This window comes from Rissa tridactyla, chromosome 8, assembly GCF_028500815.1.
Source record: "Rissa tridactyla isolate bRisTri1 chromosome 8, bRisTri1.patW.cur.20221130, whole genome shotgun sequence".
In the NCBI taxonomy this organism is placed as follows: Eukaryota; Metazoa; Chordata; class Aves; order Charadriiformes; family Laridae; genus Rissa; species Rissa tridactyla.
In genome coordinates this window covers 18,033,318-18,048,509 of record NC_071473.1, presented here as the reverse complement: position 1 = coordinate 18,048,509, position 15,192 = coordinate 18,033,318, and the positions used below count along the sequence as shown (strand labels likewise).

At 55.3% G+C, this 15,192-nt stretch overlaps 1 protein-coding gene across 1 annotated transcript; it reads right to left on the bottom strand.

The window, feature by feature from the left end:
• Positions 1-176: 176 nt before the first annotated feature.
• On the bottom strand, positions 177-13,874 carry NAGPA (N-acetylglucosamine-1-phosphodiester alpha-N-acetylglucosaminidase). The gene is made up of 12 exons (XM_054211785.1): positions 13,738-13,874; positions 12,135-12,620; positions 7,910-8,049; positions 7,242-7,350; positions 6,793-6,921; positions 5,756-5,964; positions 4,295-4,342; positions 3,833-3,961; positions 2,546-2,677; positions 2,313-2,373; positions 1,446-1,691; positions 177-694 (listed from the first exon to the last, which is right to left on the bottom strand). Exons 1-11 carry the CDS (start codon positions 13,872-13,874, stop codon positions 1,457-1,459), a joined length of 1,815 nt encoding a protein of 604 aa, XP_054067760.1. The 3' UTR covers positions 177-694; positions 1,446-1,456.
• Between the last annotated feature and the right edge of the window lie 1,318 nt (positions 13,875-15,192).

Here is a 15,192-nt window from a genome sequence, read left to right as displayed (position 1 = left end):
TCCGTGTAGAACCAGCATTTGTTGTTTATTTTCATGCCAGAGTAGGCGGCTACAACGCATCACCCTGCAACATCCTTATTTCAAATAAAAGGGTGCGAATGGCCAACTGGGATTAACCGGGAAAGGATCGCGGCTTCCTTCTGCAACTGGCTGTCAAGAATCTGAGTTTCAGGCAGTTATTAGTAACAGACTTTATTCAGTGTTCTGTAAATAATAGAAAAATAGAATCTTCCATTTACAGGTTGATTTGATGCCAACAGCAGCACAAAAATTACACGCCCTTTACTTGGAGAGATAAAAACGGAGTGCATAAAAATGTTAACGTTCAGGCTCAGACAGGCTCTAACCCCCCCTTTGCGGCATCAAAGCAGCACATTAAAGGCTCATTTTCCCTCCCGTGGAAGCAAACTCAAATACGTTTTTGTTTGTTTTTAAAACGTGTTGTGTGAGGATGTGTTCTAGTCAAACGCCCGCTTTCCAGCTGAGATGTTTGGGATCTTGGGTTGTTTGAAGTACTGAGGGCGGCCCGGCTCGCTGCTGGCAGTGGCTCCCGAGGAGGAGGAAGGGCAGGGGCGGCTGCACGGGATGTCCCGGGGCTGGGGCAGGACGAGCCTAGTCCCACCATCAGGCTGCCCTGCTCCAGGCTGTGGTACCTCTGTGGCAGCCCACGCAGCTGGGCACAGCACGCCAGTTTCTGCCAGGTATAAAAGAATGCAAGAATTAATTTATTTAATTATTACTTTTTTTTAAACTGAAAAAGCTTTTTACAGTGCTGTACTGTATCACAAATGCACTCCCAGGACTGAGTGACTCTGGCCCTGCAGTCAGCGCAGGCTAGGTGAGGAAAAGTCCCAGTCTGAGCCCACCACTGTGGCCAGGAGGAGCAGGGCTGGGGTTTCATTGCGTGCTGTCACCTGTTTCAACACTTTCAAACAACTTTCTTCAGGTTTATGATAAAAATTTGAGCTTACCAGGGAAGGACAGACAGTTATAGGCTCATACCATCCTTAAGCCGAGCTTTATGCTACGGGCAATTTATCTTGCATCTTAAAAATATTCACCGCTGCTCAGGTGAGAAAGGACCTTTCTGAAGTGCCTCTGGCTTCTGTTCCTCGCCTGTTCCCCTCAAGCATTGGAGGGAACCAGCCCATTTCCCTTCCTGCTGTGGAATTCCCTTATCCAGCTGGGGCTGTGGCAGCTGGCCCATGGCTTGTGCCCTGCGTCCTCTCATGGCAACTAATCACCCAGCCTTGTTTGCTCCGGCTGGAGCGGCAGAAGGGAGGGAAGCTGGCCGTGTCCTCAGCCGGGCTGGGCCAGAAATGAGGGGGTTTCTGGGGCTGCGGAATCTTGCTGCTGCACCTGCGTCAGCAGCGTCACGCTCCGGGTCTGAGGAACCCCTGCCCCGGTCGGTGCTGAGGGGCAGCACGAGGTGCGGGGTGAAATACCTCCTCTCTCCTCAGCTGGGGCTCTGAAGAAGCGCCTGGCTCTGGTCCTGAGTGTCTTCTATCTCGCAGGCGGCAGAGGTGGAGGCGTGACTGGCTTCCCCGTTCATCTCCCTCAGTGGGTGGTAGAGGTAGTCACCCCCCTCCTGGTGCCTCTCTGACCTGGCCTTGAGAAAAAGGCCCACGTTTCCCATGGCGCTGAGCACCAGAAGCAGAGCCAAGACAGAGGTCGTGGACATCCAGGTTTTCCTGTCAGACGAGAAAAATCCACATAAGCAACATCTCTCAACCCGCTTTCACGCGTCCCCAACGCGCTAACGACTTCTCCGGGTTCGTACTCTCTTCCGCCACCACAAGCTTGCGGTTCTGCTGGCAGGCAGGTGAGAGCGTGCTCGGTGAAAGCCTTTGAAGGGCTGCTCCGGCAGCAGAGCACAGGGATTATTTTTTTTTTTAGGTTTCTGCTCGGTGAACAAGCGGCCAGCGGGGCCTGCCGGGGGGCTGCAGCTTCCCCAACACCGCAGAAGCCGCGCTCTGGCGTTAGAACTGCCCTCGTCCCTCTCTTGCTCGTACAGTGCATCAGTGGGAGAGTAAGAGCGGCTCCTGTTTAAGCTGCAGAGCGCCAGGCTCAGAGCACGAGCTCTCGCTGCCGGGGGGCTCAGCCTGTCCTCGTCCTTCCCGCCTCGCGAGCTGCCAGTGGTGTGAGCGAGTCAGACCACAGACGCTTTGGACAAGCAGCGGGTCCCCAACCTTCCCTGAGCCGCGGCCCTGGCAGGCAGGAGGCGGCGCAAACAACTCCATCGGTGAGCGAGGAGGGCAGGGGCTCGCTGTGTGGGCGTATACGCGCGTGTATGACGAGTGTTTCCCACTTACTCTGACAGAGAGAACTTTCCTTTGCTCCTTCCCTTATTCTGGGAAGCCAAACACCGCCCGGCTGGAAAACAAAAGAATAGAGGGAAGAAAGGCAGCGCTGGGGAGGAAGGTGTAAAACCGCACTGAAAAAGAGCGAGCTGGGGTAAGGTGGTAACCGAGCAAACGGAACATTATGCGCCAAAGCTGCTCTTCCAACGTTTGTTTAAAAGCACAAGCTCTGTGTTCAGAGGTACCTTTGTTTAACTGCTCCTGCACTGCCCGGTGGTAGGTGATGTTGCAGCTGCCCGTCTCCCGGTCGCAGGGACACGTGTGTTCACACGCGCACTCCTCCTGGCAGTTCGGCCCATACCAGCCCACGGGACACTCTGGGGAATCCATTACAGAGAATCTGTCACTGTTAAAGCTCCACTTGCTTTGAAACCCACCCCACCCCACCCCCAGTCTATCACTGCAGCTCCCCTGCCCCCAGCTCAACAGTGACCGGCTCAGTGCCGGGAAGGGTGGGCACACTCAGAGCTGCAGGAGAGGCTCAGGCCTCACCTACGTCTCACTGGGGTGTTGGTGTCGCGCAGCAGCCTCTGCCCTTCTTGCTTCCCAGGCGTTTTTTTTTTTCTCCCTGCCACACCTGAGCTACGGCCCTGCAGTTTGGCTCAGAAGCAAAGATGGAGGGGGGGTGGAATCGGCAGCCGATTCCTAAAGAGAAGCGAGTACTCGTGTTCGAGCACCAGCACACAGCGGGCTCTGGCTGCGCTGGGCAGCTGAGGCCCCAGGTTTCCTGCAGCCTGAGAAAGCCGTCCTGCCTGCCCACCCTGCCTCCTCCTGCCCGAACGCACCAAACTGTGAGTTAACTGCTGTTATTTCCTTTACTTCGCAGAGAAGATTTTGTAAAACGGTTTGGGGCTGGCGGAGCGTTGGGAGGCTGAGAACAAAGCATCACTACCCGTGCACACGCGAAGTTTACACCCACGCTGTAATTAACTTTCCTATCAGCAGCGCAGGCCCTTCAGTCAGATACACGGGGGCTCGGGTCCTTCAGAAAAGCCGGAGGGGTTCCACAACCGAGACCAGCGCTAGCTCTGGTGGCACCAGCACAGGCACAGCCGGAGTTTGAAGGCTGTCACCCAGAACGGCCCTTTGGAGCATTTCACAGTCGCTGACTTGGGTCACCCGAAGCCCGGGCTACAGGCAGCGCCTGGGGCAGCGCCCTCACGTGAAGGACGTTGGAGTATTCGTGTTCTACGCTCACGCGCATACAACACAGTTCTTTGGGGCAGAGACTACACAGGGATCCACAATTTTCTTAAAGATGAAGAAAACCGCTCTTTCTTCTCTGCTCCCGTTTCTTTTTAGCCAATTTGGGTTGGGCAGCAGGCCCTCAAGAGCGGGCAGGTTGTGCTCCAGCTGTGAATCAGGTCTGAGCCTGCCTGGCAGAACTCAGGCTCGCTCTGCCTACAAGAGGTGGCTCCAAGGTGACACAAAATCCCCTCCCCAGCCAGGCTGTTATCCAGTGCAGCCCTTACCTTGCTCGCAGCTGGTGCCGTAGTACCCAGCTGGGCAGGAGCAGGCTCCGTGCACGGGGTCGCACGAGCCGCCGTTCTGGCACAGGCATTTCTGGGTGCAAGCGTCCCCATAGAAACCGCTAGCACAAGCTACAGGAGACAAGCAGAGATCCCGTCAGGCTCCTGGTTACAGAAGCAGCAATCCCACCCCACGCGTGGCCCCACGGAGCAGTCACTGGCACGGGGTGTGCTCTGGGAACAGAAGCTGAGTCCCTGAACAAGGAGCAACAGCTTCGAGTGCTTCGCACCAAGCCAATCTTAAGATGCTCAGGCGGCAATTAACCTCAGGCTGACAAAAAAGAGCAGCGCGTTGTGTAGCCTTTCCCTTCGCTGCTCCCTCCCGGGGAGCCGCCACCACTGCAGGCAGTGGCTCGCACGATCCTGTTGCTGGCTACGAGGAAGGGGAGTGGGAGTCAGCATTACCTTCGCTGCAGTTGCTGCCAGTCCAGCCGGCATCACACAGGCATCCAGCTGCGCAAACACACACAAACGGGCATTAACAACAGCAGAGAAAGACTTAGAAATAGCAGGAACTTAAAATTAGGAGCCTCCGCCTCTTGGGGTGCCCTCTTAACTACCCCTGCCTCTGCCAGGGAACCCGCAGAAGGGAAATCCTGAACTCACACGCAGGTTGGAACCAACCACCCACCCACGGCAGCGGCCAAACATGGGGGAACCTTCTGCTGAGTGGATTTTGAGACATTAGCCCTGGGTCAGCTGTTAGCGACACCTGTACCCTCTGAGCTCTGCCCAGCCACTTCACTGGTGCAAACTGGGCTGCGAGATCCATCAGGGAGGTAGCACAGGCCCAGGAAAACAGGACTGAGCAGGCAGAGAAGAGCAGAAGCTGGGGGGGTGTGCTACATTATGGCAGTCCCTAGAGTCAGAACAAGTTTACACAAGAGTAGCAGTCGCTTGTTGGTAAAAATCATGAAGCAGGAGCACCAAGAAGGAGCAATGTGGAGCGGGGACAGAACTCGGCTGCTTTGTCACACAGCGTAATCCACTGCCCTTCCCGTCAGCGGGTTTACAAACAAACCCGGAGCACCACCCCAGGGGGCAGAAAGGGAAACTCAGACGCGGAGTATAAAGTGGAGCCATGGGACGAGGGGGAGCGGTTTTAAATTGAAAGAGGGGAGACTGAGATGAGATCTCAGGCAGAAATTCTTGGCTGTGAGGGTGGTGAGCCCCTGTCCCAGGTTGCCCAGAGAAGCTGTGGCTGCCCCATCCCTGGAGGTGTTCAAGGGCAGGTTGGAGGGGGCTTGGAGCAACCTGGTGTGGTGGGAGGTGTCCCTGCCCAGGGCAGGGGGTGGCACTGGGTGGGCTTTAAGGTCCCTTCCAACCCAAACCATTCTGTGATTCTATGATGAGTGACGTCCAATTACAGGTCCAAGTTTCCAGACATGAGACCCAGCCTAGCCCTGCTGCCTGCTAAAGTCGGCGTGTTCTGCCCACCTCCACTGCTGCTTCAGACGTTGGGGGAAAGGTGGGGAGCAGCTCTGTACAGCCAGCAGTAAGAGAAGGGCTGAGGCGCCCAGCACCATCTGGCTCCCAGAGCCAGGGCATGGGCTGGCCAGACAATCAGCACCTCCGGCCCGAAAGGGCTGGGCCCCGGGGCTGGGAGACCCCGCCGAAGTCAGCAAAGGAAGCAGCTACTGCTGGTGCCAGTTCATGTGAGCTACGCTCCGTCACACCAGGGTGGGAAAGGACTCCGAGAACCAGCCGGGACTGCACACAGTGGTGCGCTGAGGCCCTGCCGCGGTGCCTGGCAGGCAGGTAAGCGACACTCCCCACGTATGTACTGCCCTGGTCCGTGCTTCCCCTGGAGCCACCCACGGGCCCCCACCCATGTGTTAGAAGCCTTTGCCCACCACAGGGACTCACAGTCGGTGCAGACGCCGCGCAGGCTGCAGTTGGAAGGGCCGCAGTCCAAGATGTCGCAGGCTGGGCCTCTCCAGAAGCCCCCAGTGCAGCGGCACTCCCCTTCCACGCAGTCCCCATGGCCGCCGCAGTCCGCGGGCTCACAGGCAGGCTCGTGGATGCACATGATGGTCGAGATGCTCCGAGGGCAACGCCACATGCTGTCAAAGGAGCTGGGGACAGAAGACGGGTCCCGTAAGGCGTGCAAGCACCGTGCTGCTCCCAGGCCCACATGAAACCGGTCGATACCACCCACAAATTTTCATCCTGATTCACAGTGGCCAAGGAGAACATTAATAATGGGAAAACACAGACTAAAACTAGATTTGAGTCAATGTTTTAACAAAGTGGTAACTCCTGTTGGAGTCGTTTCAAACAGGGAATCACAGAAAGCTGCTCCCTTGAAGCAGTCCTGGCCTCCCTAACTTTGGCGTTCGACACGCCTTTTCTTGAACACTATTTGCTTTGCTATAAGGGACATCACTGCAGTTATAGCAACGCTTGGCTTTCAGCCATCAGACTGCAAACTGCGTTTTAAATCCCTTCGTGTTTACAGTCAGAAATGACTAAAAAGCTGAATTTTAAGTAAAATATTCTTTAGGTACCCTCGTGTGAGGCAGGGCAGGGTCTCTACGTCAGCGTTTCTCTTCCCCAACACTATGCTGTTGACAGATCTCTGCTAACTCCCGTGAACGTGCAGCTCGGAATCTCCTTGTCTAAGAGCTGCTTCCATATCTGATTCCCACATCAGGCCACTCGGTCATGTCAAACAGCTTTACGGCATGCCTGCAAGCAGCTAAACTTTAATCCCAGATGGAAAAAATATGTAGTCACTAAACCACTTTAAATTTTAGAGCCGCTCTCTCCCTCAAAACTTGTCACTTGCCTTTACATTGTGAACCCCCAGCGCTGGCGAGTGACCGCCCCGCAGAGCAGAGGGGTAGGACTGAGCCCTGCACACCGTTGGGAGCTGCACGGTTACCTGTGCAGCCAGCACCTACCAGTGCTCGGACGGGTAACTTGCCAGGGTCCCATTTAAGACCAGCGTCGCAGACCCTCCACCATCCAGGTTGATAGCATTGATGATTCCCTGCTTCTTCAGAAACTCAGCCATTTCCCAGAGGTTGACCCTGCAAAAGCAAACACTTCATTGCTCCTTCGTGCTATTTGATTTCAATGAAACCGGTATCCTGGAAGCTTGGTCCCTCTCCTCAGCGGGAGCAGGGAAGCTCTCCCATCCCTCTCCCATCCCCTCATCCATCAGGCAGCCGACTCGCTGCCGGGAGGCTGCATTAGCATCACAAAGCCATCGAACAGCAGTGTCTTCAACTGACCTCCTGAGCTCTGCAAGTCTCTGCCTTAAAACATATCACAGGCAGCCGCAGAGTCCCTCAAGTCCCAGGGACTGATCTTGTACTGCCCCAAGACCTCGCCACAGCCCTGGCCTTACCCTCTGGATTCTGTCTGTCCGTCCACATGAACCAAGACCAGCTGCCCCTGGCTGTCGTGTCCAACCGCAGTCCTGGCTGATATCACATTGATGAACTTGTTGAAAGTTCCTGCGCAGGAGAGGGAATAATTCACGCACCAGCTGGGTGACAGAACTGGCCATTTAGACTCAACTGCCTGCAAAACAGCTCCCAGCAAGGAGCTCCTCTAAACTGAAACACAATGAGAACGGAGCCCAGGTTCCTCTTGTTCGTCCAAGCCCATCCAGGAACAACGTTCCCAGAAGCGCTCTTGTTAAGTTGTTGACTGGCACAGGGACAAAGAAGGGGAGTCACAGCCCTTAGTTCTAAGCTCCTGTAAGAGGCATCTGCTTGGAGTTCCTCTGGACAAGTATTAATACCAACCATGCCACCGCTATTTACAGTCCTCAGGAAATTCTCTTGAAGGGCCCTGAAGAGGCGAGCGCAGCCTCATCTTGCAGGCGGCCCATTTCTTGTACTGAACCTGCCGCGGACTCGGGATAAAGCAGCACAGAAGAAATTCGGACCTCTTAAGTAAGTAGCAAACCACAACTAGGCAACATACTTCTCATTGCTACCCCCTCTTTCCAATAGCCCCATCAGAAGGACAACCTGTACCCAGGCTGAACGCAGGCTTTACAATATTTACCTGTGGTTTGAATGTCACCACACTCAGCCACTTGACTCTGACTGATGTAAACTTCTCCATCTCTTAGGAGCCAAACTACCCCACTCACAAGCTGCACAAAAGGGTTTGCTTGATCCAAGACATCTTCCTCAGACAGGTAACTAGGAAAGAGAGAGCGGGAGGGGTTACCCACGGCCACAGCAGTGTCGTGGAAAAGCTTCTCCTGCTGCCAGCAGGCTCCAGAAGCAGGGAGGCAGGGAGAAGGTGGCTGGATGAAAGCTAGCTACAGCCAAAAGTAGAGGCCAACCAGTGCAAAACACCGATTCAGCAGCCAGAGTGGGCCCTGTTCTCTGTTATTCTGCACAAAGCCACCGTTAATGACGGTCCCAGGCCACTGTGCATCAAACAGCTCCTGCCAACAACGTGGCCGGTGGACCTGGGCCAGGACAAGAAGGGCAGAAAGCATCTGGCGGAACATGAGGGCAGAGCCATTGCCAAATGCTCAGGGATCTGTGGAAGCAGCTGTAACATCTTGCTGTCCGTCAGCTTCCATTCTGCAAACGGTGACACCAAACAGCTTTTGAGAGGGTTTTGAGCAACAGCACGCAGTCTGCCTATGGCTGCATGGAGGGGAAGGCACTGCTGGATGCTACCTGCTCCCCGCCGCCTGGGAAAGAGCGTCCCCTGCTCTTCCAGACAGCAAAACCTTTCACTGAACAGACAGTAAATGGACTCTTCAGCAACCATTTCCGTGATGGGGTGTTGTGTGTCACTGAGCGGTGCTTCCCAAGGGATATTCTTCTCTCAAGAATTAGGGTGCTGGGTAACATCAGAACCTGATGCTTGGTGATGTTTGCAGCTGACAGGAGAAGACAAAGCAGCAAAAGGTCAGAGCTCAGCAGCTGCGCTTTCGCTCTAAGCTCTGCTTGTGGTTTTTGGTTTAAAACCAATTGCTCTATGTGCTCCAGTCATGGCTTGTGGGAGCTGGGTGCTCAGCTTTGAGGTTTTTTGTATCCATGATTGCAGCCAAACAAAGCTTCACGCTTTGGAGAAAAGTGTAATTGAAAATACCTGAAAACATGCAAAAAGAAATCCCTTTACTCGTGAGAAGGGGAACACAAAGACAGACAAACTGAACGCAGCTTTTCTGAAAGTGGATCAAATTGGACAACAGCTTGAGCACGGACTCATCAACGGCCAGCTTTGAAAGCCTGCAATTATCCATCGCCAGTCCAGGTGGCAGAGGCAGCACGTTTGGGGCAACACCATGCCCTGGTGCGCCGTCCTGCTGGTTATGACAGCGAGACAGGGTCTAGCACAAGCTGCTTTCCCGCTGCCCTGACAGTCCAAATTATTTACACCAAAACTATTTCTAGCGTCATGTTTTGGAGGCCGCAAAGACACTGAGCAGACAACAACTGGCGCAGTGTGTCACACAACTCCGCGTAACACGGGTAATCCTGGCAGGGCAGGAGAGCAGCGGGGCAGAGCTGAGACTGAGGACTCAATAGTGACCTTGCAGTTGCTGCTGGTCCCCCCAACAGAAGCCTCCTTACTAAAGTGGACACGTCACCAACTCCGCCAGCCCCTCTGGCACATAAATTAAGGCCGTGATTCTCAGGGCTGCTGCGAACGGCTGCACGCTAAAGCCCCAGCTTGGTACAGCCAGTTTGGCTTTGCAGGGACCCTTGCTGAGGTCGGAGTGCACATGGGAGTGGGCTAACAGAAGGGTGGAGACTGTCAGCCAACTGATTCAGTGGTTTCCAAACTGCTTCTCAGTTTTCTGCAACCACCAGAAGGACCTCTGGGAACCCTTCTAGGACCTTTAGGGTGCCCATGGCTGCAGGGGAAGGGCAGCTACCAGGGGAGGGGCCTTTACTTCCAGCAAGCACTAACACTCCCTCAGTCAGCTGTTCCTCATCAAAGGGTGCTTTGAGCCTTTGTCTCCAGCTCATTAGGGAACGTCACACCCCCTTTCACCTGCTTGCCAGGAAGAGACCCATATAACCGCCAGGCTGAGACCACAGCTCCCAGCAGCTGAGACGCCAGGACTTGTGCAGTGGGGAGCTGGAAATTCTGCAGGGGGCAGTGTCTGTGGTCAGCTGTGGTGACACACCACAGGACACAGCCTCCAGCACCTTCCTCAACTACACCCAGCACGGCAGACACCCCCATGCAGCCTGAGCTGTGGAGGAAGAAGGTAGCACTCCTGCACTCAGGCTGCCGTGATACCCGGTGGCTCTTGCTGAAGCTGGGGCCAAGGGGAACGGTGTCCTAGTGTGTGCTGGCTGAGGAGATGCGCTGCCAAGACAAGAAGCTACAGCAGCTCTGCAGGGAGGATGAGAAAGAGATGGAGAGATCTTCCCTAACAGCCTGCAGAAACAAAACCCTGAACCCTGCGAAGCCCAGAAGGAGCACCCAGGGTCTGCTCCCTGGGGTGGCAAATCCTGTGATGGTGAAGGCTGGAAGTTTGAGCTCTGGCACCAGGAGGGAGCTCTTCCTCCACCCGGGTTCGGTGCCCTGGCAGCAGGTAAGGGGCTGGGAGCTCTGTGCCAGTGGAGCCTGAAGCCCACAGCAGCCCCAGAGGGGGTGGGTGAGTGATGGGGGAAGCTCCCTGCTGTGGGGGACAGAGGCCCCCCTGCTAACCTGTCTAGGGAGGTCTGCTGGGATGTGGGGTGACTGCTGAGGCTTCTCCAGCCCCCAGGCTACTATCCCCTGCCGCCCAGGTGGTCCTCCCCTCGATTCTGCTGGTGAGGAGAAAGGGTTTGAGAGGCAGTGGATGGATTCCGTGGGTCAATATGCAGTAGCACAGCTCATGTTGACCACGTGAATATGGTTTTACAGGGCTAGAACCCTCCCTGAGGACTGCGTGGCAGAGATGGCTTCCACACGACCAAGGGAAGCAAAAGTAACTTGTGCCAAGAGGCAATGTGGTGAGGAGAGCTTTAAACCAGGGATGACACAGCAGGGAAATAATCACCCACAGGCAAGTGAGGAAGTGGCAGACCAGGCTGGCAAGCGAAGGTTGCAGGGTGACATAGACAAGAGAACCTGAAACAGCAACAAAATACAAACAAAAGGCGAGCACACAAATAAGGAAGTGGTGAGAGGACTTGCAGGGAAGCTCTCACCCTCTCCCTGGAAAATCAGAGTGGGTGCCTACGGGAAGTTGTACAGCAACACAAGCAAGCAGCATAGGCACAAAAAGGAGGTATCTGAGATCTGTGCAGCTGCAGGGCTACAACCTCACTGGGATTAGGCAGATGTGGCAGATAGTGCGTGCGACTGGAGTGCTGCAATGGATGGATACAGATCTTTAGGAAGAGCCTGTAGCCAGGAAATGCGGTGGGAGAAGTGGGGAGCAGTTACCCTTTACATGAGAGCAGCAGGAACGCCTGGAGCTCTGCCTGGGCATGGACCATAAGCTCCTGAGGGCTTATGGATCAGCGTTAGAGCTCAGGCACATCAACGTGGGTGACACCATGGTGGGTGTCTGCCATAGGTTGCCTGGGTGGCAAATGGTAGATAGGACCTTCTTCAGAAAACTGGAAAAAGCCTCGTGGTCGCAGGCCCTGGCACTTAAGGGGGACTTTAACCATCCTGGTATCTACTGAAAGGGCAACGCAGCAGAGCACAGGCAATCCAGCAGATGCCTCGATTTCTACTGAACAGTAACTGAACATAAGACAATTTTTTTTATTTTTTTTTTTACCATGAAGGGTGGTCAATCACAGGAACAGGTTTATCCAGAGAGGTTGTGGAGTCTCCATCCTTGGAGATGTTCAAAACTCAACTGGACATGGCCCTGAGCAACTTGCTCCAGCTAACCCCACGCTGAGCACAGTGTTGGATGAGGCACCTCCAGAGGTCCCTTCCAACCGCAGCATTTCTGTCCTCTAGCCAGAGCAGTTATGTAGTTCATGCTGCCTCTCCTCTGTGGGGAAGACAGACCTCTTCACCTTCTACTATAACCAAGCGTGCCTGCTGCATGTTGGGAGAGAAGACACAGGGACCTAAGCCGCTAGAGGTTGCCTAGCTTTTCTTCATCCTAGGGAAAAAAAAAGCCAATTCCCAGAGAGATAGCTCAGTGGGGTACAGCTAGGACATCCCTAACTTCAGCATTCGAAGCATGTTTCCACCCTAACTGTGAGAGAAGGCAGTGCCTGGGCAGTGCCTCCTGCCTCAGTGATTCCTACTGCTCTTCAGAGAGGAGAGGGTGCTCTCCAAACATCTCCCAAGCTCTTACCCAAACACCATGGTGCCATCCTTCCGGATGCCAAACTGAGCGTTTTGCAGGCCTCCAGAGTTTCTCACCAGCTTTCCATTGCTCACAACGTTCCCAAGGCACTCTCCGGTTTCCATGTTGAAGTACCCACCATTCTGGGCCACCAGACACTTCCCAAGCCTTGCAGTCTCTTCCACAGTGGCTCTGCGTTGAGCCTGGCAGCCTCCCGTGCCGCCTGGCTCTAACACAGAGAAGGTCCTCAGGGGGTTCCTCACAAAAGTAAAGTGGCCATAGACCACCTTGCGGTCCTCGCCATCCGGGGGAATGTAAGAAACAAACGTTCTGGTGGTAGCCACTGGGCTGCCTGTCCTGTTGTCACTGGGCCAAGCTTCATGTGTTACATTGCCGTACTTGAGGGGCTGACAGTCTCTGACGTGCCTGTGGTTGTGCCGAGGGCCGTGCCGGGAGGGGAAATAGGGCTGCAGCAGCGGGTCACTGGGCAGGCTCCTGCAAGGAGATGATCCAGTTGCTTCAAGGTTGCCCTGGCAGAGCATGTCTGCTGCCCTGTTGTGACGGTGTGCTTCCCCCCCTCAGGGCCCATCCTGACCTCTATCTCCCACAACCCTGCCCAAGCAATAACACCCATGGTAGCCACAAGGGCTGCATCTGGTCGTGATGGCTCCATGCGGCTCAGTGTGGTTTTGGGGAGACAGATAACAATACAATAGCCAAGGACTAACTTGAGCAATGCTGGTACTGTGGCCGATATACAAATATGACTATAGGTCAATCATCTCACCCCCACAAGTCGTGCACAGCCCATGAGCCACTGGAGCTCTCCTGCACGGCAGTGGCTGCACCCCCAGAATCCCTACCCTTGAGTAGGGATGCCGCTCACGGTTACTCCTCAAGATTCAGAGATTCCTTGCCACAACAGATCCTCGGTAAGTGACTAACAGCATGCTAAACTTTGAAATCTGAGCTAAGTGACAGAAATAATTGATTGTGCGTATATCATCCTTTAGACGTAAACCCTTGACCGAGTCTGGGACCAGGACTGGATCCAGCCGCACCCGGACTCCTCTCTGAGGAGTTTATAAAGCCAGGGGGTCTCTGAACCTCGACTCAAGGGGAGGGTCTCCCTGCCAGCTCTGTCTGACCCTGCCCGCCATGCAGCAGATAACCAGGTGTGCCGTGCCATCCAGTCCTGTTAAACCACTGCCGCGCATCAGACTTTGTTAAATCAATGTTTTATATCGATAAAAGTATCGCTGCTTCTCTCTACGACTGAAGCACATCGCGACACCCGCGCGGTGGGAGGGCAGCAGCCGGGCCCGGGGTTCGGGAGGCCTCACCGCATCCCGGGCCCCCGCGTCCCCCCTTGCCCCCGGGGCATCCCCGGTACCGCTGTGACCCACCGCGCCTTAAGGGGGGCCGTCCCGCCCAGTCCCCGCACCACCCGCCCGACCTCAGGGCACCGGGGCCCGGCGGCGCCCGACCACAGCCCCAGGCGATGATCGGCGCTACCGGCCGGGAAGGGACCCCTCTTCCCCCCCCACCCGGTGCCCGCCCGTCCGCGGACGGCAGGGCTGTCACCGCCCCGGTCACCCGCGCGGACACTCACCCGGCGCCCCGCGCCGCCTGCAGCCAGCCCAGCACCGCCAGCGCGGCGGCCACCACCGCCCGCCCCGCCGGCACCGGCCCCGGCTGCCGCCGCCCGCGGCCCCCGCTCGCGGCCCCCGCCTCCCCGCACGCCGCCATCTTGGCGGGCGCTCGGCGGGCGGCCGCCCGTAGCGCCCCCTGCCGGCCGGCGGCGGCGCAGCCCCGCGGCCGGTTCCCGTCAGGGCCCCAGCGAGCTAAGGCGGCGTTTATGATTAGAAAGATGGAAAGAAATACTTTTAAAATGTGTCGTTTCGATAACGAGCTGTGGTCCGGCTCTGTATGGGCGACGCCGACGTGTCTGGGTCAGCTTTGGCCTCAGGGAGGACGGGCTCTCCCGTCGTCAGGGCCTGCCGTGCTCTCGTGGCTGCCTCACGTGTGTCTCGGACGAGGTACAGCCACTACGTCTGCAACAGCCTCATGCGGAGGGTTAGGATTTCCCCCGTTTTCTAGAAGGGAAAAATAACTAACTTGGAGGGCAATGACGATACGTTCTGTCAGCCCCAGGCTTCCCGACTCACGTCAAGTGGCCTGGGTTCTGTGGTACGCCCAGGCCGACAGAGTAAGGGCGAAAACGCTCGGAGAGCCTTACTTTACAAATCCGGGAATTTTCTCTTTCAAGAAACATCCCAGTCAAATACATGATTAAAAAAGGCAAGTCCTCCATTCCTGTATCTGCCTCTGAGGTCATTATTTTTTCTAACCAGATGCCGGACCCTGCATTTTCAGTAAAAATGTTCCTCATCTCCACAGTTCTATTTTGAATCAAAGAACTGTTTTGGTAAGAGGGGTAAGGGCACCTACTTTATTCGCTGTGTTTCATCTTTTTCAGGTGCTCAGCCCAGTCGCCTCCTCAAGCCGTGCTGGTGAAGTTTTGCGTTTCTTCCTCTTGACCTCGGAGCTAGCTCTGGGCGCTTTCAGCCAGGTTTCGGCTCGAGCACTGACCAGAGAAAAGAGTTGCTTTGGAAAGCCATAACTACCCAAAGAGCAACAGTAAAAGTAGGCACCCTTCGGTTTTCTACTAAATTCTAGGAGTTTAAATAGTAGAGGAAATTAATTGGAGAGGTTTTGCCGCAGTTTGCCGGCTAAGGGGATGTAAACGAGCGTTGTTTCAGTGTTTCCCCACTCTGTTCTGAGCCATACCCGTCACTGAGGAAAATACTGCCAGCGTGTCATCATATCAGAAATGAAATCTCAAAATGTTTATCTTGGGAATAAAATACATCTTTTATGTGTGCAGTCGGCACCTGGGGGGGTGGAGCTAATCTTAAAATCCATGTCTCTGTTCCGCCTTCAGCCACGGCTCTGGTACGGGCTTTGGCACCTGTGAATGCAGAGAGCAGGCCTGCTGCTGCCGTCTGGCAGCAGATCCTCCTGTCTTAACATGGGGGATGCAATTAAACTTTCCCTGTGCGCAAAC

What these genes read in the sequence shown, in the direction of transcription:
- NAGPA (XM_054211785.1), bottom strand. Translation starts at nt 13,874, where the DNA reads ATGGCGGCGTGCGGGGAGGCGGGGGCCGCGAGCGGGGGCCGCGGGCGG. An exon ending in GATGGCACCATGGTGTTTGG is followed by an intron (nt 8,050 to 12,134) that starts GTAAGAGCTTGG and finishes TCTCTTTCCTAG; the next exon opens with TTACCTGTCTGAGGAAGATG. An exon ending in TGGCAGCAACTGCAGCGAAG is followed by an intron (nt 3,962 to 4,294) that starts GTAATGCTGACT and finishes TGTCTCCTGTAG; the next exon opens with CTTGTGCTAGCGGTTTCTAT.